The sequence below is a fragment of the Hemicordylus capensis genome, chromosome 15 (assembly GCF_027244095.1).
Source record: "Hemicordylus capensis ecotype Gifberg chromosome 15, rHemCap1.1.pri, whole genome shotgun sequence".
Taxonomy (NCBI): domain Eukaryota; kingdom Metazoa; phylum Chordata; class Lepidosauria; order Squamata; family Cordylidae; genus Hemicordylus; species Hemicordylus capensis.
In genome coordinates, this window is record NC_069671.1 from 14972147 (window position 1) to 14999475 (window position 27329).

The following is a 27329-nucleotide window of genomic DNA, read 5'->3' on the forward strand; positions in this document are numbered from 1 at the left end:
CAGGAGGCTGGACTAGATAGTCCTTGGGGGACTTAATCCAGCAGGGCTGTTCTTAGGTTCTTAAGGGCTAAGGAAAGGTTCCTTGCCATCTCCTGAAAGCCAGAGCTCTTACAGACAATTGCTACAAAGGCTTTCGAAGATTGCAGCCTGCATGTTCCTTCCTTTGGGGACAAATTAGTGAAATGCCCGAGACTCACTCCATCATAGGTTAGGCAGGGAGAAAGCTGCTTAAAGCAAGAACAGAGCAAGGTAAGGCGAGGAGAGCTGGTCTTGTGGTATGCATGAACTTTGCTAAGAAGGGTCTACCCTAGTTTGCACTGGAATGAGAGACTACATGTGAACACTGTAAGAGAAAGGAGCCGCTCTGGGAAGAGCGCCTGCATGCTTGCATGCAGAAGGTTCCAAGTTCCCTCCCTGGCAGCATCCCCAAGACAGGGCTGAGAGAGACTCCTGCCTGTAACCATGGAGGAGCTGCTGCCAGTCTGTGTAGACAATACTGAGCTAGACGGACCAATGGTCTGACTCAGTATATGGTAGCTTCCTGTCTTCCTATGTGCCTCTTGAGGGAGGGAGTGGACTCCATTCTCCTCCTCGTGTATTCCTTTGTGTCTAAGAAGGGGACTCTGACACTCAAGGTTCAGATTCATTATACCATTTCAAATGCTACGTGTAAACTTATTTGCAATTAACTCCTTATTCTACATTTCATTTGCTTCCCACTGGCAGATTACTTGCTTGCAAAAAAGGTGTGGTCGGCAGTTTAGTGATGTAAAGCAAGCAGGTTTCTGCCTGGCGTGAACCATACTTGGGGACATAAGGCCCCACCGTTGACACGAGAAGTGGGTCTCGGAAGCGCAGGTCCATCCCTTACCTAGGCCAGGAACAAGGGCGCCACGTCCCAGCGAGCTCCCAGCAGCGTCCATGAGATCCGCTCGGCTTGCAAACTGCCCATCCGAGATGTTGTACACCAAACTTGACGCCAGAACTTTAGAACAAAGAGCCTCCAGTCAGTCCTTCAAGAAGTCATGTGTTCCTCAGAATTATGCACCGTGCCCAGGAGAGTTGATTCATTACACAGAAGCAGGGCACAACTGCTAAGGCACTGGCTTAAATCGCCCTGAGCCATTTTGGAAGGGCGGTATATAAATCAAATAAATAAAACTAATAATAAGTAAGGTGAGCGGTCCTGAGAACCTCTCTATGGAAGCCACACCTTTCAGCCTGGAGCAGCCCCCCTCTGCGTGTGCTCGCAGGCATGGCCACCCTTGCCCACTTCTAAGGAATGCTCCTCTTGCTCAGTACAGGCCTCCATTGTCTTTCCTCTTCCCATCTCCGCTGCTCACGGGCAATCCTGAGCCCCTCCCCTCCCTACTGGAGGCTAGAAGCCCACAGGGCCCATCAGGCAGGTGCTACAGAAACATGTTGCCTTGCAGCTGCATCACTTCCACGACCCCCAAAGTAAAGGGCTGACCCAAACCTTTCCTTTGGGGGAGAGCCATCTCTCAATAGCGCAGCTCTTGCTCTGTATGTTCAAACCCTGGCAGCACCTCCAGGTAGGCCTGGGGAAAACCCCTGTCTGAAACCCTCCAGAGCTGCTGCCAGTCTGTGCAGACAATCCAGAGCTAGATGGACCAAGGGTCTGACTTGATATAAGCCAGCGCCATTTGTCTATCCAGTCTGGCCCAAAGCGCTGTGCTCTGGACATATTTCAGGGCACAGGCACAAGCCAACAAACTACGGTGAAATAAGCCGAGAGAGGAAGCACCTTCATTGGGAGCAGACAGGGAACAGAAAACCATGATATAATAGAAAGAAGACAAAGACAACAACAGAAAGAAGACAAAGACAACAACAGAAAGAAGACAAAGACAATAATAGGGCAAGGCAATGATGCAGACTCAGCCAGGACTGAGTGAAATGGCAAACAGCAGAACTTTGCCAGTTTCTAATGCCAGCGACACAGGAGGGAGGGAGACAGGCAGGCAGGCAAGCAGGTAGGCTGGAGAGCGCTTACTTTTCAAGGACGACAACCCGCTGGTTCCACCAAAGAGCGACCGTGTGGCAGAGCTGCCGGAGCCGCCTGGGGGTGGGACTAGCATCACCAAATACGTCCCGCACGTATATATCGGAGTCTTGCGGAGCATTTTAAGAGGCAGGCCACAACTTGTGTTCGCAGCTGGGAAAGACCGGGTGGAAAGTGTGAGACGCAAAGGGACTCTGTTTCCTCATTAAAACGAAAACCCAGAAGGCCACGTTTTGGAGATAAAATAAAGCAGTTACAGGTTGCAACCTTGGGGTGTGCGGGCAAGTGGATGTTGAGAGACCGACAAACAGTGACAACATACACGATTTTAAGAAAGGGAGCAGTCCATCCGTCTATCCTTTGCAAGCCTAGGGTGACGCCTACAAGCTTGGATGGCTTGAAATGGGGATTAGGCAATTTCACAGTGGACGAGACTATCAGTGGCTGAACGAAACCTCCACATTCAGAGGCAGTATACCACTGAATGCCAATTGGCAGGGAGCAAACAGAGGGCTATGGCTTTCATGTCGGCTTGCCCGAAGCATCTGATGGGCTACAGCAGAGAGCAGGATGCTCGATCAGATGGACCCCCTTTGGTTTGATAACGCCAGGCCCTTTTGAGCCACAATCCCTCATGGGCACACTTTCAAAGGGATGGGCAGGAGATGCCCTTGGGGTGTGGCGCCCCACACGATGAGAGAAGCGAGGCTCTACGGACCGGGCTCTGTCTGCCAGTACAAAAAGACGTGCAACGCTCTTGCTACGAGCTGCTCACCTGCTTGGTCCTCTTTCAGCGTATTGGAGATGGTGGAGCCAGTCAGCGCCGCCAGGGTTGCGGAGGGGGAGGCTCGGTACCGGGACAGCCTGCTCAGGAGCATCTCGTTGATGCTCTTGGCCGAGTCCCCCTCTTTCCTCATGAGGATGATGCGCTCCTGGAGGGCTTTGGCGGCGCAGGTGCCATTTTCCACCTAGTCAAACAAAAAACAGGCTGCTTACCCGACAGACGTGGAGCACATGCGGACGCTGGTTATTGGTGCCTCGAGGAGTGAATGAATTCTGCCCGAATGGTCTGTGCAGGTGCAGAACCCACACTTATGAGTGCCAATGGGTCAGGGTCCAGATCCAAAATAACTTTAACTCTCCAGTGTAGCACAGCCACCCCCTCATCCATCCCCAGAAGGACGTTGGCTCTAGACATTTGTTTATTAAATGTGAAAACCTGCCTGTTGAAAAGAAGCCAAACGGACGAGGCGCACACACTAAAAAGAAGATTTAACGCAGTGCTTAAACAAAGAGAAGATGTCAACTTTCCGTGTGCTGCCTTGAAAAGGCTTTCGAGAGGCAGGAGCCCCAACGTATTACATCGAGACCCTGGGAGCCAAGAGAGACACAACAAGGGCTGGCAGGGAAAGCGTTTTGCCGCCTGGAAGGGCACAGCTAGCGGGAGCCACACAAGCGCCGCGCCTGCCCAGCGCCTCACTTACCGTGAGCTCAAAGACATCCATGAAGACCGAGTGTCCCTTGGGGGTCTTTTCATTCAAGCTTGCAGGAGACCAGATCCAGTAGAAGTAGGTGCCATCTGAAGAGAGGTGCACAGTGGTCATGGTGCTGCCGACCGGAAAGTGGTCCGCTGGCATCGGGACAAGCTGACACACCTGCGGTGCGACACAGAGGCAGGAGGGGAGAGGAGAAGGGACACAGAGGTTGACTGGAGGAGGAGGAGAGCTGGTCTGGTGGGAGCAAGTAGGACTTGTCCCCTTAGCTAAGCAGGGCTGCATATGAATGGGAGACTAGAAGTGTGAGCACTGGAAGATATTCCCCTCAGGGGATGGAGCCGCTCTGGGAAGAGCATCTAGGTTCCAAGTTCCCTCCCTGGCAGCATCTCCAAGAGAAGGCTGAGAGAGATTCCTGCCTGCAACCTTGGAGAAGCCGCTGCCAGTCCGTGAAGACAATCCTGAGCTAGGCAGACCAAGGGTCTGACTCAGTAGATGGCAGCTTCCTATGTTCCTATGACTGGCTCACGTGATGAGCACCGGGCTCTGCAAGTGCAGCCACGACAGATGGAGCGATTCCGTGGCTGGCGGGGCCTTGGTTGCCGCATTCAGATCCATGCTCACTTCATTCAACTCATTTAAAATATTTACACCCCGCCCCTCCAGAACACTCAGGGCAGCTGCAGATACTGCGGAGGACTCCTGAATAAATACACTTCCGATGTAGCTCTGGTTTTTAAAAGGTGCAAGCTACATGCAGGTCTGACTTCCTTTGTTCAGGCAGTTTGCTGAAGCCGTTGGAAGCAAAAGCCCTCGGGAAGTGCAAACTCATTCTGACCAAACGTTCGGCAATGTGAAGAGTGTACAGGAGTCCTTCTATCAATACCCATAAAAGGACACGCTCTCATTCTGGTCCTTTCTCCGCCAACGTGCAATTCCACTCTTCTTTTCTCAAACAGGGAGGGGCCACAGCTAAGTGGCAGAGCGTGTGCTTTGTAAGCAGAGGGTCCCAGCTTCCCTCTGCCCGAGACCCCAGAGAGCCTTTCCCAGCCAGGACTGGACCGATGGCCTGAGTGGGCTTAAGACCATTTCCACATCTCATGAACAGCAGCGTGGTCACCATTTGAGCTATTGATGCAAAGCGAAACTTAAAACCAGCAGTGGGGGAAAAGATGCTCTACCAATATGTAAGAAATTATTGACCGGCTTCCTGGAAATGCCTCTGACACTCTGGCCAGCACAGTCGCCATCTTCTAAGAGTAAAGCTCCAAGTGCAGTTAGAAGTGCAGTCCGAACACAGTACAAGGCAAATAAGCACTGGTCTCCCCACCTTCTGGAGTCATCTGCCCCATCATCCTAGACTTGCCGCACATCAATGGCAAAACGAGTATTTAATGTCTCCTCTGGAATAACGACGTTCCCCAAGGTATTATGCATTCACAGCAGTTGCTACACTTCATGCAAATCACTTATTTGCCTATGAGCAAGTCTTGGATCGGGGCCATGAGTCACAGGTACAGCTGGCAGGCAATATTTTTGCTGATCCACAGATGCTCTCACAACTGCATTCCCAATCCTTCAAAGAGAGACTGCCACCGACATAATACACAAGGCAGAATTCCCCCCGTCCCTCACTTAGGAGCCAAATCATGTTTCTACACCTCAAGGCAGAATGCAGGAAAGCTTTCAAACTGCTGAATAAAGAAGCTCTACAGAAGAACAAGCACACCCGAGTCTTTTAAACTTGTTTTCTGAAACACACCGCCCAAAGGAAACAGCCAGAAAAGCGAATGGATCAGTCGCTCTGAAACACGTTTCTGCAAGCCAGCTAGAGTTGCCATGCCCCCCCAAATTCTGGGTTTCACCTGGATTTTAAGCATCTCACCCAGATTGCTTAGCCCACCCAGATTCACCTGGATTTCAGCTTTAATTTAAAAAGAAGAAGAAGAAGAAGAAGCTAAGCTCTAGTCTTAGTAGAAGCGGAGTTATGGAGCAAAATGTGCAGTCACTAGTCTGCTCAAAAATCATTTTCAAGCCAGTGTACACAATATGCAAATTAGGCACCTGGATTTGGAAAGCCAGAATGTGGCAACCCTAAAGCCAGTGGACTCTTGAGCCGTCTTCACTTCTTAGGGCACTATCCGCACCCTCCCCACCATGCAGCTTTGTCAACAGTCCTCCAGAAGTGACTCCCTTTGCCTCAGAGGGAACTGAGAAGCCATTGCCTTGGGGATGGAAAGGAAGGAGCAAGAAGAAAAGCAGGAGGCAGGTGGAAAAATCCCTGCCCGAGTCCCAGACGGGCCTGGTAAGCAGGGGTGGGAGAAGTTTAGTGTGGCGAGTCTGGCGACTGGACCCTACACAGCAACCAGGTACCAAGGGTTCCCAATCTCAAGTCTCCGAATTTCGTCACTCCCAGTAGCAACATCTGAGGACTCAAGAGTGGAGAGCCCTACTGGCTTCGGCTCTGTTGAGGAGGGCAGCTGCCTGCCTGCAAGACAGAAACTACCATTGCCTAATTAAAGAGACGTAAGTTTTGGGCGGTATAAAAATATGTAAAAATATGTTAGTGTTAATAAACCTTGCATGTTGGCAAGAAGCACATGCGTCCCTTCAGAAGGCCATGAAGGCTTCATGCAGTTACTTTTGCCTTTGCTTTTTAAACTGAAGTAGGAACTGAATCTGTTGCGGGCACAATGATGACAATCATTTCCAGTTGATGTGCTACCAAAATGTTCGTTTGTCATCCATCTGTTACGGGGTGGCCATATAAAGTAAGTCGTTATCATCATCAGCTCTACAGCATGATTCGTGTGGTGATCTCAAAACATCACAGACAATTCCACAAGGATCTGTATAAATCAGTGTTCTTCACGGTAAGGCCCGGGAGCCAGTGGTGGACCCCACCAATCCTACTAATTGTTCACCGGGCCTGTGTGAAGCTTCGGCCACAGCTGGATACTCTGTCCAGTCACCCACCACCATGCAGAGGTGACCATGCCCACTGTGCAGTGCTGCACTTTGCCCAGTGCCTATGGACTCCTTTAAGAGAAGCAGAGCCCTCTCGAGCCCCTGAAAGGCATGCATGGAATGCTGGGAAGTGTAGTCCTTCCCAGCGCTTTCCTCCTAGAGCTCTTAAGAGAGGGCCCCATCTCTCTTAAAGGGCCCTCCCAGCACTGAGAAGTGCAGATGTGTGAAGGCCAGCTCAGCAGCAAGTGGCTCTTACATGGAAAAGTTTTGGGGTTTTTTTTTGCCAAAGTGGCCCCCTCTTGATCACTGCTACAAATGGTTCAAGATGGCCACCTCTAAGCAAAGAGCCAACCAACATGACGTCAAATATTTGGCTGAGCCGTATGATCAATGACGACTCCACTATGAAATGGAATACATTTCCCCCCCATCTGTTACCTGAAGGGTATTCTGGTCAATGACTTGGAAAAGGGAATGAGGTTTGTTGTCAAAAGAGACGGGCCGGTGAAGAAGCCGGCCATTCCCAAACGCGACCCAGCCGGACTCCAACTCCTCATTGCGACAGTACACAAAACCTCTGGAAGGAAAACAGAACAACACTTCAGCCGTGGCGCACCTTCATTGTGATGTGTTACATGTATACCCTGCCATTTTGCCACCACGGAACTCAAGGCGGCATCCACAGAATTCCCAGGAAACTAGTCTCCCATCCAGGTGCTGACCAGACCTAGAGAGAAGGTTACTAGGGAGAGGGCCTTTTCAGTGGTTGCACCCCATCTATGGAATAGTCTCCCCAGTAAGGTTCATCTGGCTTCATCACTTTGTTCTTTTAGATGCCAAGTAAAGACCTTTTTGTTCACTCAGGTCTTTTAAAAATTTTAAATTTTGGATCTGATTGTAACTGATTTTTTAAAAAATGTTTTAAAATTTGTTTTGTATTGTATTTTGTCCCCCCTCCTTGTGTTTTTGGTCTGTTATGATGTAATGTGTTGTGTGGATTTTATCTCATGTTTTAATGTTGTGTATTTCTTATGAGTCAGCTAACAAATAAATAGGTTGATGATGATGATTTCAGCCAGGCGGCTGCATCCTGTCCCTTCAGCCCAGTGCTTAATAAGCCAACTTGATCTCCAAATGACATGCAATGAAATAAGGGTTAATGGGAGCAGGAAGATGGACTTTTCAGAGGAAAGGCCTTTGATGCTTCAAGCAGTAGCAAAGTGGGCTTGCATCTGCCTTGGCAATTCTCCGATGAGATACATTTTGGAATACAGGAGATAAAAATCAGGAATGCCTGATGGAATCTCCAGGGTGCAGCAACCTTCTTCAAAGGGAATGTGAACACGGCCGAGGAAGAGACAGACCTACCTGCTGCTGCTGCTACCACCACCATTCGTAGCCTTAGGGGGGGAATTTGGGAACTCTCCAATCATAACAGGGAAACTCCATAATGCTGCCTATCAACCATGTAAAGCTTAGTAAATCAGTTTTTTTTAAAAGTGTTTAAACTAGTTTCAAAACTAAAAAGCCACAAGAAACGGGAACAAAGCAATATGCAAAGTTCAAAAACTGTAGAAGCCGCACACTCATGAGCCAGTTCCAGCACTCTGCTCTCAGAGGGAACACAGTTACTGTAGGCATCGCTCTCAAATCATTTTGCTACCCGACATTTTTAAAAGCCAGTGGCAAGAACTGACAACATACATTGAGGATTCAATGGCAGGGTGGCTTACCGTAAGGTCCCGTGCAATCCAGATCCTAATTTGCTTATTCCCCGGCCAACTGAGTTGGTTGTATAAAGATAAAGTCCGTCTGCCGCGAGACAGCGTCCCAAGTCTGCATCTGGAACAGGAAGGGAATGAGAAGAGGAGGAGACTTTTGCTCAGGTAGCAAAATCACAATACTGGGGGGCAGGGGTGGAACCTCCCTAGCAGGACAATATGCAAGGAATTCTTCTATCTTGTCCAGAAATGGCCTGCCTGGAGCGTACTTGGTCGCCCACACCCTTGGCCAGACTACTGGACCAATTTGCTCTTATTTCTCCTGTAAGCAACTATATTTGCGGGCTCTCCTGCTTCCAGTTAGCCATTCTGCCGGGGCAAGTTGCAATAGCTCTTTCGGGCAAGTAGTCAGTTGCTCCGTGGCTAAAGCCATCCAGTGACACATACAGCATGTGGGGGCCCTGCTTTATGTAAGTAACACTTTACAGAGCAGTAAAGGGCAGGTCTCTGCTCTGAAGAGCTTACAATCTATAATTCAGTGCAGGAGAGACCAGACAGACGAAGGGGATAGAATTGGGTTTTGAGGCAGGATCTGAAGGAAGCAAGAGAGAAGGCATCACACAGGTGTCCTGGGATAAGGGTGCTCCAGGCATAAAGGGACAACAGGAAGGCAAAGGTTTGAACACTATTCTGAAAAGCTAGCACAGCCTAAGGAACAAACATATACTTGTCAAACTAATTTCCAGTGAGCAAACTAGTTTCTACTTACACAGTAAGGAACAATATGGCCACTTCCACCATACATGGAACAAAGGAACACAGGAAGCTGCTCAGCCCTATCTTGGAGATGCTGCCAGGGAGGGAACTTGAGACCTTCTGCATGCAAGCAGGCAGGTGTTCTTACCAGAGTGGTCCCATTTCTTAAGGGAATCTTACAGTGCTCACACTTCTAGTCTCCCATTCGAATGCAAACCAGGGTAGACCCTGCTTAACTAAGGGGACAATTCATGCTTATTACCACAAGGAGAGCTCTCCTCTTCTCGATATGACATGCATCATATAATCACATTTCTAATACTGCAGACTGGAAAATAACAATCCTGTACCTAGTGGTCTCCTGGTCTCCCCAAAGCTGGGATTTGACACACACACACGAATAGCTCTATGTCCCTTTTTGGAGGCTGCTTTCTCTCTTCCCATAGGAATGATGCATCCTTCAGGGCAATGAAGCTTCTGCACAGGACACCTGCGGTGACCTGGACATGGGCTGGTAACTGGTTTCGTAACAACAGACTTAAGGCATTGAAAAGGCTAGGCAATTTGAATGCAAACGTCAGCAGACAGCTGCCAATTGGTTTTCTGCTGCTTCAGACGAAGAACCTCACCTTTATTTTCTGAGCCTGAGCCGGGATTGGCATCGGGTGCTGGCAACATGTCTTCGAACCCCCAGGAGACCATGTGTTTGCCCCCCAGCAAACAAGAGGGCGACCCAGGGCCTCCTTCCAAAAGCAGCAACCTGGAAAGTGCAGACAGAGGAAGGTAGAGAAAGAAGTATATTTCTGTGGATGGAAATACGTAGCCACAGATAGGCAGATAATTCATATGAAAACATTCAAATTATCCGCAATGATAGGGTGAACCATGACAACTACTAGTCTACTTCAGGGTTGTAATTGGCCATGAAGAACAGCTGTGAGCTTGGCTTTTCTCATTATTCACCCTCATCTTTTCAGACTGTCCAATATGACTGAAACATCTCGACAATGCTGTGTGAGCATGTTTTAAGTCTAGCATTTGATCTGTAGCAACATGGCTTCAGAACCCTCCTACCTGTATAACACGTCGGCCACAGGCAGGGACCCCAAATCGGTTTGCTTCTGTAAAAGGTGTACTGTGTGAACAAAGGTTTTCAGCGATCCCCTAGGGAAAGAGCCAAAAGACAAAGCAGCGGTCACTCCTGGGAAACATCATGCAATGCCAACCAGAGAGCAGCATTTTTTCTTTTCTTTTAAACCTCAAGCAAATTCAGAGCTGACTCAAAGCCTGGAGACATCTTTCTGAAAGCATCTTCATGCACATACGGGAGCACCTCTCCTTCGAGGGCACTTCAACTTCACTTCACAGAAACCAACAAGAGCCTAGTATGACTTGAATTGATACCAGATGATGCACCAGAGACCTTGTTACGCAAACCTTGATTATCCAGAGCTCCCAGGTGCCCTACATCGTAATGCATGTCAACAGTTTCCTAAAACAGGCCACGGAGGCCTTCTCCAGCCTTTCAGATCCTATTATTATTTTGAACGGATGATGGTAACTCTCACAGGACGAGGTTAATGAGAGGCTAATGGTGCAATGTCACATCTCGTCTTTTCCGAGGCTGCCTGCCCAGAGACATAGCTGGACCAACCAGCATGCGTGGGGAGGCATCCGTCACATTGCAGCCCACATGGTACAGAAGGATCCACCAGAACGGCCGTTCTTGACCTCACTGGCACAGTAATCACACCCGCCGTCAAACTGCCCTCAGTGGAGATCCTGCAGCTCAGTCATTGACCTGATATGCAGCAGTATGGCACAGGTGCTCTTCTGCAGGTGACGGACAACAGTTTGGGGTAAATTCTTGATTTCTGACTACAACTCCCATCAACCCCAGCCAGAATGGCCAAAGGCCAGGGATGATGGAAGTTCTGGTCTAAAAAACACAACCGGTTACCCAAGGTTGCCTAACAGGAAACCAACCAGCAGATCTGCACATGTGCAGACCCAACTTAGTTGGATGTCTTTCTTGCCCTCCTTCAGGGAAGAACTTTGGGGAGGATACTGAAGACAAAACAATATAGGCCAGGGGTGGGCGGGGGTGTGTGAGAAGCAGAGCTCTCCCTTTCAGAGGAGCACCATAAAGGGCAGTCAGGAATCAGAAGGGAACATGAGTTGAGTGCTGCCGTCCCAGGAACCATCGTCCAATTTCGGGACAGAAGAGATGAAAGCAGGGCAGCCCTCCTCAGAGAGCTGTTCCTAGCAGGACATCAGGGCAGAATCAAGTCAAAGGGCAGAATCAAGTCAAACCCGTGAGAAAGCGTATGGTGCCATTTTTGTGGGTTTTGAGGTTGAGCAATCCATTTGTGAACATTCAAATAACTTTGTAACAATATATTTTTCTGCAAATCAATGTTTCACATAAATGCTTTATTACTAATATCTCCCTTGTCGAAATGTGAAAGTTTGTGTCATAAACTTCCAGAATTAGAAACAATGCTGAAGATAACACACTTCAAACTGGGTGGTGAAAACAAGCGACATCTATAGATCGTCTATTGTGCATCCCGTGGCAAGATCCGGATGGCAGTAATGCGTGCTGCCCCATAAACAACCCCCAAGTGCTACTGCATAAACTTGGGTGCCTCTCCCACAGTCATGCAGAATTTTTGCAAATAGCATCATGGAATGAAAAAAGAACTTTCCCTGTTCTTTTTCAAAGCAGAATGGGGGTTGGGGGGAGAGAACACAGCTAAATGGCACAAAAAATTAACATGGCACTACAATGCTACTCAACTGGAAAGAACATATCCTAACAAAAACAGTTATCAAAGCAGCTGATAAAGCAAAAGAAAACTGGAGGTGGGAAACAAACAGTAGTCCACTGCTCGGCAAGCTGTTGCAAGAGTTGGTTGGATCCCTACGCCATCAAAAGAGAGCCATGGGACTGTCTGCAAAGAGTCCACTTTGTCTCTCAGTCTAGTCTCTCATGTTAACGACTTCAGCATCAACAAGAAGGATGAGGGGCTGGACAACGAGGAAGGAAAATGCAGACCTATTTCCAAACTGAGTTCTGGCAAGATCATTGCACCAGAAGCGAAAATGTCATGCAGAATATGTGGCTGGCTTTACAAAGAAATCCAGGGCAAGTGACCCAGTGAGAGAGACTGGCAGCATTCAGCTGTGTGAGGGGTTAGCCTTTGCCAAGTTAAAAAAACCCATAAGGAAGATATAATTTTTAAAAAATTATACAGAAGAACAGATTGAACATCGTCTGTATTCAGAGTGGGGGGCAGATATATGTAGTGCTGATCCCACAATTGCTGGTGAGCATAGGCAGCGGCCTTAAAGCGAGTCAGACCCTCCAGCTCAGTACTGCAGGAGCTCCCCAGGTTTTCAGACAGGAATTGTCCCTTCTTCCTTAAGTTAGTTGGACCTGGGGATGCCAGAGACTAAACTGGAGACCGTCTGCATGCTAAGCAGATGCTCTTCTACGGAGCTAAGGCCCCCTACGCAAGAGTGAAGACCCACAGAATGTCCCTGCCTCCAGGCTGCATGAAAAGATGCTTTCAGACTTTCCGCAGATGGCCATGACACATTCTGGAAGAGAGGGCCCTATCAATTTGTGACCAAAACGTTGGCAAAGTGGTGAGGCCAGGTTGCTGAGAGGACGGCGAGAGGGCTGCATGAGCTCCAATTTGAGCTTGGCAGGGGAAGGCGGAACCTCCCAGCTCTTTTCAGGAGCAATCTGAGAGCGGTTATCAGATTAAATTGGTACCTCAAGCACAGCAGTTGGCTGTCGTGAAAGCAATTCTCTGTGGATCAGGCCTCAGATGGATGGCATTCAACCAGCTCTCACAAGGCCAGAGCTCCTTGGGATTTATTTGCAAAGTCACAAGTCAACTGGGAGCCCAGAGAGACCCACCAAAAAGAGGCACCAGGACAACAAAGCCATGAGCAGACACAGTCCTACTCACCAGCAGGACACCCAGTTATTTTCTGCCCCTGCGTAACGCAGGCACACCATGCTTCAACCGTGAGAAGACCCTCACCCCCCGTCCCCACTTCCCCTACCTTGCACAAGCCAAGGCAACAAGGGCGGCAGCGGCATTTTTTTTCTGCTTGTGTGGAATCTGTCGGCCCGATGTGGATGTTTCCTCCAGCCAGGAGCAGAGCAGGGACTCAATGCCGTTAAGACAGTCTGCTGGCTCCTTGGTCAGGCTCAGTGGCTGGCAGTCGCGAAGGCAAGTCAAGAGCACCTCGGCAGTGATGTTGCACAGGGAGGGGTCCGTTCTGCTTTGGGACTCAATGAGGGGGAAGACCAAGAGCAGCCCCATCCGCGAGGTGAAGGGGGCCTGCTCCGGCTGCTGCAGCAGGCCCTGCCGCTTGAGCAAGGCCAGGGCTTCCTCGTCCCCGGAGCTCTCCCGCTCATGCTGCTCCTCCAGGGCAAGCTGGCGCTGGGCATTCCAGAGTCCACGCAGGGCATTCAGGCGGTATTCCAGCAGGCGGGCGTAGGCGTTGCTCTGGTTCCCGCAGACGGAACGCAGGCGCTCCGACAGCTCTGTGGGGTTCTTGGTCTCGAATGTCAAGATCTAAGGATGGAATGGAGACTATCATGCAGAAAACAGCACCGGCAGAGGCTTGCGGGAGTCCGGGTGGGCTCATGCGTTACTCACGTTGCACAGACGTATTACTCTAAAGCGCAAGCCCTGAATCAAAACCACAGAATCAGAGATTTTGGGTGACAAACACATTAAGGAAGCTGGGTCACCATGCAGGAACTATAGAAGAAACTGAGCTCTTTGCAGTCTCAAGCAAGGGGACCTGATGAGCATGTGAAGCTGCCTTATACCGAGTCAGTCCATTGGTCTAGTCCAGTACCGTCTACTCCAGGGATCCTCAACGTTGGGTCCCCAGATGTGATTGGACTTCAGCTTCCATAATCCCCAGGCCCAGTGGCCTTTGGTTGGGGATTATGGGAATTGAAGTCCAATAACATCTGGGGACTCAACGTTGAGAATCCCTGGTCTAGTCCATGCCTGCACAACATAAGGCCCGTGGGCCAGATGCGGCCCGAGGGACTCTTTTGCTGGCCCACAGGATCAGCAACAGCAGGAGCCATGAAGAGCTTTTGGCCTGTCCTGCTGACAAGCCGCAGTGGCTCAAGGCAGATGGCTGCTTAAGGACCCTCGCCCGCCTTGCTGGCCCCCACCTCGTCCAGAACCCACTGACACAATCCCTCTTCCCCCTCAACTTGCCCCCTGACTCCAATTCTTTGCCACCCTCACTTTCATTAATATTTCTAATAATTAATTTTAATGTCACAATTCAAATGCTGAAAATTAAACTCAGCCCGCACACACCTAGTCATGGTTGGTTGGCCCCCCGTGTTCTATCCCCTCCCCAAGACTCCTTCCTTGTGCTCTATGAATTCAGCAACGCCGCGTCAAGCTGTGCCTCTTGCCCTCCTCTCCCGACTCTGTTTCATCCCTCTTCTTGATAACTGCTTGCCCATCGGAACACGAGGCGTGATGACATGCCTCCCTCCTCCTGGGGACAAGTGACACCACTTCAAAGCAAAAACGGTCCAGAGAAATGATTACAAAGAAACCCGGTCAGCAGTTCTTTCCTCCTTTAATTAGCAGGTTTCTCTTCTTAGAAATTAAACCGCGGCTAATGGCCTTGTTGGAACAGCTTGGTCATACAAATGCGCACACCGCTCAGCGCATAGCAGCTCTGGAACGCTTGCTCCAAAGACCCTCTTTGCTCAGCCCCCAGACGACCACCTTTGCTGGCCTCTCCTATCACATACCAAATACCCACAAGAAGGATCTGCTTGCAGAGAGCAGCCTCACCAGCTGCTCCTGACTGCTTCTCCTCTTGTCCCAGGAAACGCACACAAGCTACATTCCTCTTCTGACCTCATCATTTTTAGCATTGTTCGCTCAGCTAAACAGTTAAAAGCCAGGACTGCAGAGGAAAATTTTTCTACTATTGATTTCTTCCTTCCTTAATGTCTCTGATCTAGTAAGAGCATGCCCAGCCCAGACACACAATACTCAGCGCTTTTATTCAGCATTTATCATAAATTTGTGTTGTACAAAGGCAACATTAACGTCAAGTCACCGTCTGGTTAGGCCAAAAAGTTGTGATAGTGTTAGAATTCCCCTCATACTCTGTATCAAATACTTCTGAATTTAGAATATTTATTTATTTATATTTATTAGAGACATTTAATATACCGCCCACTCCGAAGACTCCAGGCAGTCCACAAAAACATGCAAACAAGGCAACATTAAAAATTACATTCTAAATTAAAAACTAAAGTAACTAACAAAAAACAAAGAGATAAACTACAGGGCAAAAGCCTGGCGAAAATGAAAAGTCTTCAATAGAGATGTGAGGATCAGTAAGGAAGGGGCTAAACGAATCTGGAGGGGAAGAGAGTTCCAGAGAAGGGGCAGCCGAAAAGGCCCTTTCGTGGGTTCGAATCCCGAACCTCTCGGAAATCAGGGACCAACAAGAGGGCCATATGAGATGATCTAACCAGGCGGGATGTAACTGGATGGGAGAGGCGGGTCTGTAGGTAGACAGGTGCCAAGCCCTGCAAGGCTCTGAAGGTCAGAACCAGGACCTTAAATTGAACCCGGAAGCGAATAGGCAACCAGTATAATGACTGCAGGAGTGGTGTTACCCTGTCATATTTTCTGGAACCCATGAGGAGGCTGCATTCTGGACTCGTCGTAGCTTCCCGATCGTCCTCAAAGGTAACCCTAGATAGAGAGCGTTACAATAATCTAAGCGGGAGATAACAAGGGCATGGGTCACTGTCATTAATGCCTGCTGGTCAAGGTAAGGGTGTAATTAGCGAACCAGATGAAGCTGGGCAAAAGCGCTTCTGACTGCAGCCTCCACCGGCTGTTTAAGCAGGAGGTGTGAGTCCAAAAGAACCCCCAAATCCCAAACAAGCTCCTTTGGGAGCAGCGCCACCACATCTAAAACTGGAGAGCCCACTGGCAAGAGGTATGTGCATGCCCTCTCTCCTGCTGTTGCTCCCCTGAACTGGTATTGAGAGGCATCGTGCCTCTGAGGCCGGAGATGGTCCACAGCCACCCGACTAGTAGCCAGATACAAATGTTGTATCTGTCCACCATGAATCCGTCTAAGCCCCTTTTAAAGCCATCCAAGCTGGTGGCCATCACCACATCCCATGGCAACGAATTCCATAGATTAATTGCGTGCTGTGTGAAAAAGTACTTCCTCTTGTCGGTCCTAAATTTCCTGACCTTCAGTTTCATGGGGTGACCCCTGGTTCTAGTGCTATGAGAAGGGGAGAAAAATTTCTCTCTATCCACTCCATGAATAATTTTATATACCTCGATCATGTCTCCCCTTAGTCGCCTCTTTTCCAAGATTCCCAAATTATGGCAGTGAAATAGTCTTGGCATCTTCTTTGTGAGTAGAGGAAGGATGAAGTGCACTCCTGTCCATAAGATGTGCTTGGTCAGTAGAAGAGCAAGCCCTGGCCTCTTGAACAATCTCCTTCCAGCGTATCAAACCCGGCTTAATGTGGTTCACAGAAATGCAGTCTTCTGTGCACTTCAGAAAAGGCACCCAATAACATGACATGGTGGACCAGTGTTGATAAGAGTGCATATGCTTCCCTGCAAGCTACACAGAACCCTACATCAGGCATGCATGTTGCTGAGCAGTTTTGTGACAACTTCCGGGCATCAAAAACTCTCCGTTGGGAAAATGTGTTGTAATATGTTTTCAATTTCATCCCACTTTTTAATTAAGTGATGACTAAACTCCTTTCATTCCTGGCCCAATGGATACACTGAAAAAGTATCATTTCTGCTAACACTAAACCCAACAAAAAAGGGGTTGCTGCCACTCACTACCACCAAGCCAAAGCAGAATGATTCCCTGGTGACAGCAACGCAGCCCAATTAGTGGTGCATATTGTGTGGAGCTTATAAAATGCTTTAGGCTACAAAAGAAAAGGAAAGTCTCACTGACCCACTTTGACATAAAAGAAGGGGAGACTGAGTGGGAGATGTGAGCAAGGAACTTCGCAGGAATGAGAAAAGTTATTCCCCCCCATAGATACAATGTGTGCAAGTGTTGTATTTTGACAGCAACAAAATGAGAAGTCATCACGTTGGGCACTTGCTGTGGGCACCAGAAGGAACAATATCAGGCAAGATGACAGTGGAATAGAGTGGGACACCCCTCTTGCAATACCTGGTACTCAGGAAACAATCTGCACCCCTCTCAGGGATGAAGATAGTGCCAAGATTTATCTTCCTGCACAGGAGACCCCATTCTTCAAAAAGACTTTAGCAGAAAGGGTCTGGGACTGTCTCTGCCTACAGTGGCATCAAGATCCAGGCATCAGAACAGATTCCTCAACTGAGGGGCTGTTATCCAAACTCGATGGAAAGGAGCTTAGCAGATTCTACAGGGGGTTACAGATGCTATTCACTGAATGGGTATCAATGGGTCCTCCTCATCTCAGAGCCAAGAAATCTCAAGAGCAGCTGGTGTGTATAGATGGTGAAGATGATCACCAATGGCTCATGTTGGGGGCAATCTACACCTTTTGGCGAGGGCCCCAAGTGCCGCAGTGGGGAAATGCTTGACTAACAAGCAGAAGGTTGCTGGTTCAAATCTCTGCTGATACTATATTGGGCAGCAGCGATATAGGAAGATGCTGAAAGGCATCATCTCAGACTGTGTGGGAGATGGCAACGGTCAACCCCTTCTGTATTCTACCAAAGAAAACCACAGGGCTCTGTGGGCGCCAGAAGTCGACAGTGACTTGACGACACAACTTTACACATTTTGGCAGCCATTTCACCTTTGATTTCTTTTAATTCTCCAGCTATTTAGCCCAGTGGGTTCCAGTGGATAGGGGGCTCAATTTAGGAGCCCTAGATTCAACTCCCACCTTATCAGAGATTCACTGAGAGGCCTTGGCAGGTCACTCAGCTTCAGTTCACTCTGTAAAATAGGGAGATCAGCAGCCTGCTAGGACCTGCCTACCTCATGAGCCAGAAAGCAATTTATAGGATCATATTAAAAAAGAAATACATACATAATATAAACCTTACATGGGGACTTGGGCTTGGGTCTAGAAACTTCATAATTTTTAAAAAGTTAACTTTATTATTTCACAATAACATTGTCAAGCCTGTTGATGCTTCAAGGTTTTGGCTTTTCTAATACAGTTAATACTTGATACTATTTTAAAGCTATGTTATTAGGAACAGAGGAAGTTGCCATATACTGAGTCAGACCTTTGGTCCATCTAGCTTAGTACTCTCTACACAGACTGGCAGCGGCTTCTCCAAGGTTTCAGGCAGGAGTCTCTCTCAGCCCTATCTGGAGATGCTGCCAGGCAGGGAACTTGGAACCTTCTGCTCTTCCCAGAAGGGGAAGGGCTCTTCTGTTCTTCTCCATCCTCTGAGGGGAATATCTTACAGTGCTCACACACATCACATCTCCCATTCATATGCAACCACCAGGGTGGACCCTGCTTAGCTAAGGGGGCAAGTCATACTTGCTACCAGAAGACCAGCTATCAAAATATATCAAAAGAAGCAAACAGAAAATGTTTCACTTATTCTCTGGGACCAAGGCAGCCGCAATCTCAAACAAAAGAGGTATTAACATGAGAAAACAACATTCCCAGAAAGAGAATTAACCACCTCGGCCAAGTTTTTTGTTTGACTAATTTGAGGTGTGCAATCAACCGCCTTGGGGTTGTCTTTTAAGGAAAGGCGGTATATAAATGCAACAATTTTTTTTTTTTTTTTTAAATCATGGCTCCATTTCATTCCGGTGGCAGTTTGCAACTGGAAGTTTTAGCACGAGATTTAAACCATCGTGAATGCTGCCCAGGTGCCAGAAAAGTCTCTGTGGAGCTCTGGCAGAATCCTAGGCCCAGCCCTGAACGCGTCTCAGAGTTAACCTCCACTGCACAAGCTGGCAGCTGAATGGAGCACATGCGAAAAGGACAATGACATGGATATGCAGGGCGGAATTCTTGGAGAAAAACAAAGGCGAGGCTCCACAGAGCTGTGCTGGAGGTCTCCAAGGGCTTACATGCACCGGGGAGGGGGGGGATTTCCATGCCCTTCCGCTCTGAACTACACTCCAGACCATAGCAAGAGCTGGTTTTGAAACTCCCCTCGCTTTCCAAAGTGGTATATGGCAATGCGGGGGACGGGACTGTTTTTCAATAGCTCTTTTGGGTGCACAGAACTAGTTATATGGTAGATTGGATAGAGCCATTCTAAAACAAAATCCCCGCCCCCGCCCCGTCCCTAGATGAGAAGTGACTTGGCTGCCCCTCTCCATTTGTTCAACTTTTGAACGCCTCTTTTATTGCATTCCTTTCACGACTTTGATGCATGGTTTATTTCAAACATTTCTACACTGCCCCTCCAGCATACTGATGCATCAACAACCAATATATGTATCTGTACATCTGTATTTATTAATGCAATACAGAAGCAAACAAACACAAGAAAGAGCTGTTTTGTATGCAAAAGGTCCCAAGTTCAATCCCTGGCAGCGTCTCCAAGAAGGGCTGGGAGACACTCCTGCCTGGAACCGTGGAGAGGCACTGCCAGTCAGTGTAGAGAACACTGCGCTAGATGGACCAAGAATCTGACTCGGTATTCGGCAGCTTCCTATGTCCCAGTGTGATGCTTTGGATGTGCTGGACTTGGATCTGCGGGACTCAAGTTCAAATGATCCTTCCTCAGCTTCGAAGCCCATTGGGCAACACAGAATCAGTTAGCAGTTCTCACCCTAGCCTACCTCACAAGGTTCTTGTGAGGATAAATGGGCAGAGGAATTTGTGCTCCTTGGCGGAGGGCAAGATAATAATGCCATAATCAGATTAGAAGTAAAACTTTGTAGGAATGTTCTTTAAATATTTTCTAAAATGTTAAATGTATATTTTAAATCAGAGAGGACAACCTGCTTAGTTAAGAGATCATCCTCTGGCTGCCTTACACCTTTCACCACAATCGAGACATCTGCATCTTCAACTTTGTTCCCCAGGTGAACTTTGCTCAGGAGCATTCCTGTCCAGGGCTGGATCTGCCTACATAGACTGCTTGCTTATTAGACTCCTATAAACTAGATCCCTAGGAAATAATTTGCTGCTGTCTAAAGAGAGGGGTGCAAATTAGGCCAGCCAAAGGATCCTCACTTCCTTTCTGCATACCTTGCGTGACTGCAAAGGTGAATCACCAGCAGAAACCTCCTGGGAGCGTCGTCATTCCTAAGCACTATGCAAGCTTCTCAGGCAACTCTCTTTCCCATTCCACCACATTTTTGCAAATTTGACTATTTTACTAGTTTTTTTAAAATAGTTCCAGGACTTTGTTTGCTTTGCTGGAACTTTTAGCTGTATGCACAACACTACTACTAGGAGACCACCATGGTTCTTTGTATCAGCACGGCAAGATGACGCTGTGACTGCTGACACTTTGCTGATGTGCAGAAGCTTTATCGCGAACACCATATGTGCAAAAGTCCTTAAAATATATATTGCTGAAAGCCTGAATGAGCTCCTCCCCACCCACTTCTAATTCTTTCGCCGAACAGACTTCTCAAGTTATGCCATTTTAATCATTGTTATGCCACAGTCACTGGGACAGGCCTGCAAAGAGCTCCTGTTAATCGTGACCTCTGTAATGAGGTAATGTTCTCAAGTTCTTGCCAACTTCTGTGTCAGTGGTGCACTGGGGCAAGTACAGATAAGATTTACTGCGACAACACATAAAACGGCCAGGAAAAGAACAAGATGGAGCGGCTGATACAACAAGCCATGAAGAGCCATGCAGGTCTTTGTTTTGAGCAAACACAGCTGTAACTTTAGAGCCCAAGGATTTTCGGGGAGCTTTAGGCTGTGCACATAAAACAAGTGAAGTGGTTCTGCTTCTAGATAGCCTGGTGCCAGGTAAGTTCTGTTGGTTCAACGTGAGTTGCAAAAGCTTCAGTGGTGACCTCGGGAGCCGTTGCACCAGAAAATTATAGCAATTCCGAGCTGAAAAAGGACCAGAGCTGTTACCCTAATGCTGACCCCACGGCAGTACCCAAAAGCAAGATACTGGTAGAAGCGAGGCATTCTGCAACTATTAGACCCGTTTTATATCAACTGCACTGGCTGCCTGCTTGTTGTGACATGTAAAACCCTACATGGGCTGGGACCAGGTTATCTCAAGGACTGCCTGAGACCACAGGAAGCTCCTCAGACTTGCATCTCAGGCTCTGCTCTCTGGCTTGCCACTTACTCAAATGTGTTTGGTGTGTACCAAAGACACAGGGTCTTTTCTGTGGTGGCCCCAAGACTGTAGAACTCCCTCCTGGGGGAGTAAGACAGGGGCCCCCACACTAGCAGTTTTCAATATGAGCTGTAAAAACATGTTTATTTTGACTAGTTTTTAAATGAATGTTCTTACACTGGTATTAAACCAAAACCTTTTATGGTGGCTTTGCCCTGCTATCTTAGTGCTCTTTGTTATTTCCTTTAATGTATTTGGTAGGTCTTGTTTTTTGTTATTTGCACATCTTCTTCTAAAAGTTCTCTCTTCAGTGGGGGCATACACATAAATTGAATAAGTAAACAAATAATAAATATACATTTCTGTAATGGACTGCAACCACCTAAGGATCCAGAGCTTCACTGATTGCATTTCACTGTTTTTCAAACTACTTGTCAATATGTTTTAATATCTTTCTGTCTTAATATTAGTTTGCTGCCCTGTAATCAGCAACACTGTGCTCCAGACCTGGTCACTTGCTGAGTCTCTCTAAGTTCCAGGTTACATTTATTCCGCTGCAAAATAAATATTCCAAAGGACTTCAGATTTCTGAATGTGTGTACAACCAAACAATCCAACCAAACAATGTTTGGTTGTTTTTAAACTGCAAACAATCATTCCTACCACCAAATCATACTTGGTAATATCTAAATGCTTAACGTGTTTTAGAAGTGGCTGGGGTTTTTTTATGCCTCAGAAGTTTAGCAAGTATCTCAAGGATGTTATTCTCATTTGCTGGCTAAGTATACAGCCACACTATATATTAAATACACGTTATTTACCTGTTTGGACAAAATGGCTCCTTCAAGATTACTATGCTTTCCAGGATACAGAGTTACAGTTATATACCCCACTCCAGAGCCCCATGAACCTGCTGATGAGCATACGGAGCTTTTGTGCACACAGACCACACAATTACTAATCCAGAAGCCCGCGACGTCAATTTCAACCATGTGGTGAACTTTTCATTGATTTCAGGGCCTGTACAACACAAGCATCTATAAAACAAACCTTGGAATCTCAGAATGCTCCTCGACCAAGACATGCACAGGAATGTCACAGGTATGCCCTGTGATCACTAGGCATGTGGAGCCATTACAACTTGCAGGATTCAGTTCCATCTCCGCACACAACCTGTACTCATATCAACAAATGAACTCTGGACCACAAGACTAATGAATCATTACATTCTTCACTCCCCCAGAGACAGCAGATCATCAGTCACTCATCAGAAAAGCCTGCCCCTGCATGGCTGACAGCACTCATTTTAATAATACCCAGCCTGCAATTCTTAGACAATTCCCAATAGTAACAAAGCTCATAGGAAATATTAAGTTCTCCCCCCCACTCTTAAATGAAAGGACACAAACAAGACATTCACCTTGCTGTCACCAGAACCCAGCCATTATTGCACCCAAGCTACTCGCTATGGTGCCTGCCTCAGCTCATGGTTCTTTTGGCCATAAAAGCCCCCTCCGTCAAGCCCCCTAACTGAGCACAGGTGGCCAACCACGAGCCTCTAATGCAGCACTAGCTGAACCATCCCCGTTCGGTTCACGCCACTCGGCTTCTGACAAAGAACCTGTGTCACTGCGAGCCACACTGCTGGCGGAGAGGGCGGGGCGGCAGAGGGAGGGGCAATGAGAAGAGAAATGCAGGCAGCAGAAATGACTGACAGCAACTCCCCCAAAGTACAGGTTCCAAAGAACACACCACACAAGCTGTACAGTTCTCCATCAGCTGCCCACACTCGCAGGAGGAAAACGGGAGGCAGAGGTGGAAAAGAATCACAACGGCTCCTCACTCGGCCTTCCAGCAATCATGGTAACAAGAGCCTAGATACCCAGCAGCTAAACACGCCCCAGCATCCCAGACATATCTGACTTACAGACGGCGAGAAATTACCAAGGAGCAAAACACAGAAACCCCACACACCAAACGCACACTCATTAAGACCCCCATAAAATCATGAACACAACACACTGTTTCCAGGACGTCCTTTCTCCTTCCTGGTTCAAAACAAGGGAAGCATCATTCTTCCCCCACCCCCATCCATGGTGCTGAATCACATTTTTGTACCATTATTTCAACAGACCTGCAGGCAGGGTGTGCATGTGTGTCTTGGTGCTTCAATTGCTCCTTGAGTCTGCCAAATTTCCCTCCCCTCGCTACTGAGCTTCTGGTGGACCAAGACGTCCTTGGAACCATCAGATAATCCTCTCTTATCCCCACCCGCAAATCATCCATCACCCCTTAGTGATTATTCTCCACCTGACACTCACCAACTCCCAATCTAGCATCCATGAGCCATTTCCTGGTCACTATCCACTATCCCTCTAACTCTCTGTCCTCAGCACTACCACATCCTCTATATTTTGAGCTTCCATCCTATCCCCCACATACCTGGCTCTCCCTCCCATCTCATATCAGTTGCTTACTGACAACCCCGCACCTTTTCCTTCTCTTTCCAATCCCCCCCTACTCTGACCCATCCACCCATCTTTTACTTCTTTGCAACTTGACACTCCCCTTTCATGACTCCCATGCCGCCCCCCACACCGCCCCAGCCAGTTTCTTTTCCAGTTTCTTCATTTGGGCTACCCACCATCTTCTCTTCCTTCCAAGTCTTGGAACCTCTGGATTTGGAGGACCACACACTTCACACACACTTAATTGAGACACCCAATATTTGGGCTTCCCCACCAAAGCTCTTAGCACCTGTGTGTGTGGTACCAATCACAGAAGAAAGTATGTGGTACCACGGACAGGGGGAAGTAAAGGAGGAATGTCAACATCCCCCTCCAAGTTACCTTTAAAAACAACATTAAAACTGCTGGTTTTTTTAAAACAACAACATTATGTGGGGGGGGGGGAAGAGAGAAGCAGAATAATGGAGGGGGAATACTCTGCATCCATCCATCCCCCATTCCCCTTCTTTCCTTTGGCATCCTTTCCCCAGTGTTAGTGTCAAAGATTAATCTTGTGCCCCCCTCTCTCAATCTTATTGTTCAGGTTTTAACTCACTGGGAAAGGGAATAAAGATGAGCATGATGATAAAGGCCAGGTCCTCCTCCTCTCCCTACTGCCCCCTCAGTCTTTAACAATAACCTGCAAGGATGAGGATAAGGATGATGGCCAGATCAACCTTCTCTCCTCACACCCCAATTTTGGCCTTTAACTTGTAGGGGATGATGATGATGATGATGATGATGATGATGATGGCCAGATCCCCCTCCCCTTCTTATTGTTGGGGACTAGCAGGATGGGGGGGCACATTAAGGAGGAGGATGGCCAGATCACCCCCTTCCCCTATCTTATTGTTAGAGAATAGCAGGGTGGGGGCACATTAAGGGGGATGATGATGATAGCCAGATCCCCCTCTTCCCAATCTTACTGTTAGTCTCTAACAATAAGGGGGGGGCACAATGGTCTCGCAGGGTGGGGGGCACATTAAGGGGGATGATGATGATGATGATGATGATGATGATGATGATGGAGGAGGCCAGGCCCTTCCTTCCCGTCCCCCACAGCCCTCACCTCCAACTCGGTGTCTCCGGGCTCGGCCACGCCGATGATCTCGCTGGGCAGCTCGGCCAGGTCGGTGACCCGGATCAGCCCGTCGTGCAGGAAGATGGTCTCCTCCTTCACCGACAGCCACTGCGCCGAGTCCGCCGCCGCGGCAGCTGCGGCGGCCGCCGCCGAGCTCGAAGCGCCTGCCGGGGACCCCATGGCCGTCGTTGTCGTCGTCGCCGCCGCCGCCGAGGGGGTGGTGGTGGTGGTGGCGGCGGCGGGGGAAGCTGAAGCGGCGTCGGCGGCGCTGACAGCACCTGCCGCTGAGGGGAGGGGGGGAGGTGGGGCGGGGGAGGCGGGCGTCGAGGCGGGTCCCCTCAGCCCCCGGCCATGGCGGAGAGGCGGCTCCGGGGGGCGAGGAGACGCAGGGCGGCCGGAGCCGGGAGGGCCGCGCAGCAGCAGCACCGGGAGCAACAGCGGCCCCTCCGCCTCCTCCCTCGCACGGAGCGGGCGGGCTCTCCCTCCCTCTCACACACACAGGTGACAGCGCGACGCCATCTTGGCCAGGCAGGCAGAAAGCAGCGAGCAGCCCGGCTGGCCGGGCAGCAGGACCGGCATGCACCGCGCCAGCAGCGAGCGAGCGCCTGCCGAGGGCTCTCCCTCCCTGACCGAAGCCGAGCGCGAGACAGAACCCGACGGGGCAGCGCGCGCGCGCACACGGCGGCAGGGAGGGCGGGGAGAGGCAGGCAGCGGGGCCGCTCATTGGCCGCCGGGAAGCCCAGCGCCCGCCCCCGACGCCCCGCCCCCTCCGTGGACCCCGCCCCCTCCCGGCTGCGGTTGCCTGAGGGTCAGGGCATGGGCGCTGCGTCGCCGGCCAGTCCGCCCCTCAGATGTGTGTGGGCCGGCCAAAAGTGCGTGGTTAACTTGTGGAACTCGCGGTCACGGGATGTGTAGGGACGGGCGCCGTTCACTGGTGATAATCTGTGTCCAGGATAGAGAGCTGGGATGTTTAAGGTAAACGCGGCGGCGGCGGCGCCTCAGTGTATTGTCCGGCGGCTGCTGCTACGAATGTTTATATTTATTAAAAAAAATAATTAATTTATTTAGGCAGCTTTTCAACAAAAAGTCCTCAGAGCGGTTTAGGCAGGAAAATAACTCATAACGAAATAAGAATACTGTATGTGGGTAGTCAGATCGGCAGATAAGAGATAAACGATATTAAGAATTTCCCCTCAAGAGACAATAGTTGTTGTTTGTACTGGAATTATATCCTGTGAATCTATCCTATAACATGACAGTTCTTCAAGTCTATGCCCCAACGACCAAAAGGAGAGGATGTTGATGAGTTCCATGCTTAAGTTCAATCTGAAATTGATAGAACATGCAAGCAAAGTGTGATGCTGGTGGTTGGAGACTGGAATGCCAAAGTTAATCAAGAGCAGTGGCAGAACCCTATATATCCCACTATAATGGAATCTGTGCAATCTGTGTGCCACGCGTCATAAAATACAATCACCACTGAGATTAAATATGAGACTTTCATGCTCCGTTTGCAGCATCACAGCCTGATGGGTGGGGAAAGCAGCCTTGCTGGGGATGGGGGGGAGAACCGGTCGAACTTCATGCGGCCTCATGTAATTATTTTCACTCCTATAGATGAATTATTTGGAAAGTTTGTTTTTTACAATAAAATTAATAGATGAGAGCATTAAAAAAACCACCACCAAAATAACCCCCAAGGCAACTGTTATTAAATATAGTCATGTCAGCTTTCACACTTGTCAAAATAGGGAGAGATCAGCTGCTGCTGGAGAGAGACAGACAGGCTAGAAGCACTAGAGATAGCAAATGGCTTCACGGGTTGAGCACAGGCTGTGTAGCCAGAAAGAAATCCCACTTCCCCCTCCACATTGTGTTTAAACATGAGGCTAATTCTGGATTTGATGACATTGGGTTGGTGGCGTTGGAAGAAGAGACATAAGATGGGGGTAGCAAAACAAAAATCTGTTCGGAAATATTATTTAAAAATCTCACTCCCCTTCTGGCAAACATAGTTGTAAGAAAGAACTTCCGCCTTAACAAAGCACTTCCTTTGGTTGACTCGTATGAGGCAGCTCCCTATGATTTCTCCATCAGCATCATTAAACTGAAACCCTCAAACTGTAATTGTATCACTAGCTTCTCTTTGATCATTAGATTTTTATCCTCTCCTTCCTGAACGATGCTCAGGGCAGTGTACAAAGCTCCCCATTGTTTATCCTCCTAACAACCCTGTGAAGTAGGTTAGGCTGCGAGCTAGTGGCAGGGCCAAGGCCATAGGAGTATGTGTCCAGAATGAACATAATATGATAGCAGTTACATGGACTATTAGCCCATGAGTCAGACTATTATACTGGGTCAGACTATTCGTCCATCTAGCTCAGTCTTGTCTACACTGACTGGCAGCAGCTTCTCCAAGGTTTCAAGCAGGAGTCTTTCCCAGCCCTACCTGGAGATGCTGCCTGGGATTGAA

At 48.7% G+C, this 27329-nt stretch overlaps 1 protein-coding gene across 5 annotated transcripts in view; it reads right to left on the reverse strand.

The window, feature by feature from the left end:
- HECTD4 (HECT domain E3 ubiquitin protein ligase 4) overlaps positions 1 to 25483 on the reverse strand; it is an 89206-nt gene extending 63723 nt beyond the window's left edge. For all 5 annotated transcript variants that reach the window (XM_053279589.1, XM_053279588.1, XM_053279586.1 and 2 more), the window contains exons 1-10: positions 24845 to 25483; positions 13038 to 13555; positions 10035 to 10124; positions 9590 to 9720; positions 8217 to 8325; positions 6922 to 7060; positions 3508 to 3678; positions 2799 to 2991; positions 2015 to 2176; positions 872 to 985 (exon numbers count right to left, since the gene is read on the reverse strand). In XM_053279589.1, the coding sequence (XP_053135564.1) occupies positions 872 to 985; positions 2015 to 2176; positions 2799 to 2991; positions 3508 to 3678; positions 6922 to 7060; positions 8217 to 8325; positions 9590 to 9720; positions 10035 to 10124; positions 13038 to 13555; positions 24845 to 25036 (1819 nt within the window). In that variant the 5' untranslated portion in view covers positions 25037 to 25483. The remainder of the gene's footprint in view (positions 1 to 871; positions 986 to 2014; positions 2177 to 2798; positions 2992 to 3507; positions 3679 to 6921; positions 7061 to 8216; positions 8326 to 9589; positions 9721 to 10034; positions 10125 to 13037; positions 13556 to 24844) is intronic.
- Positions 25484 to 27329: the final 1846 nt, after the last annotated feature.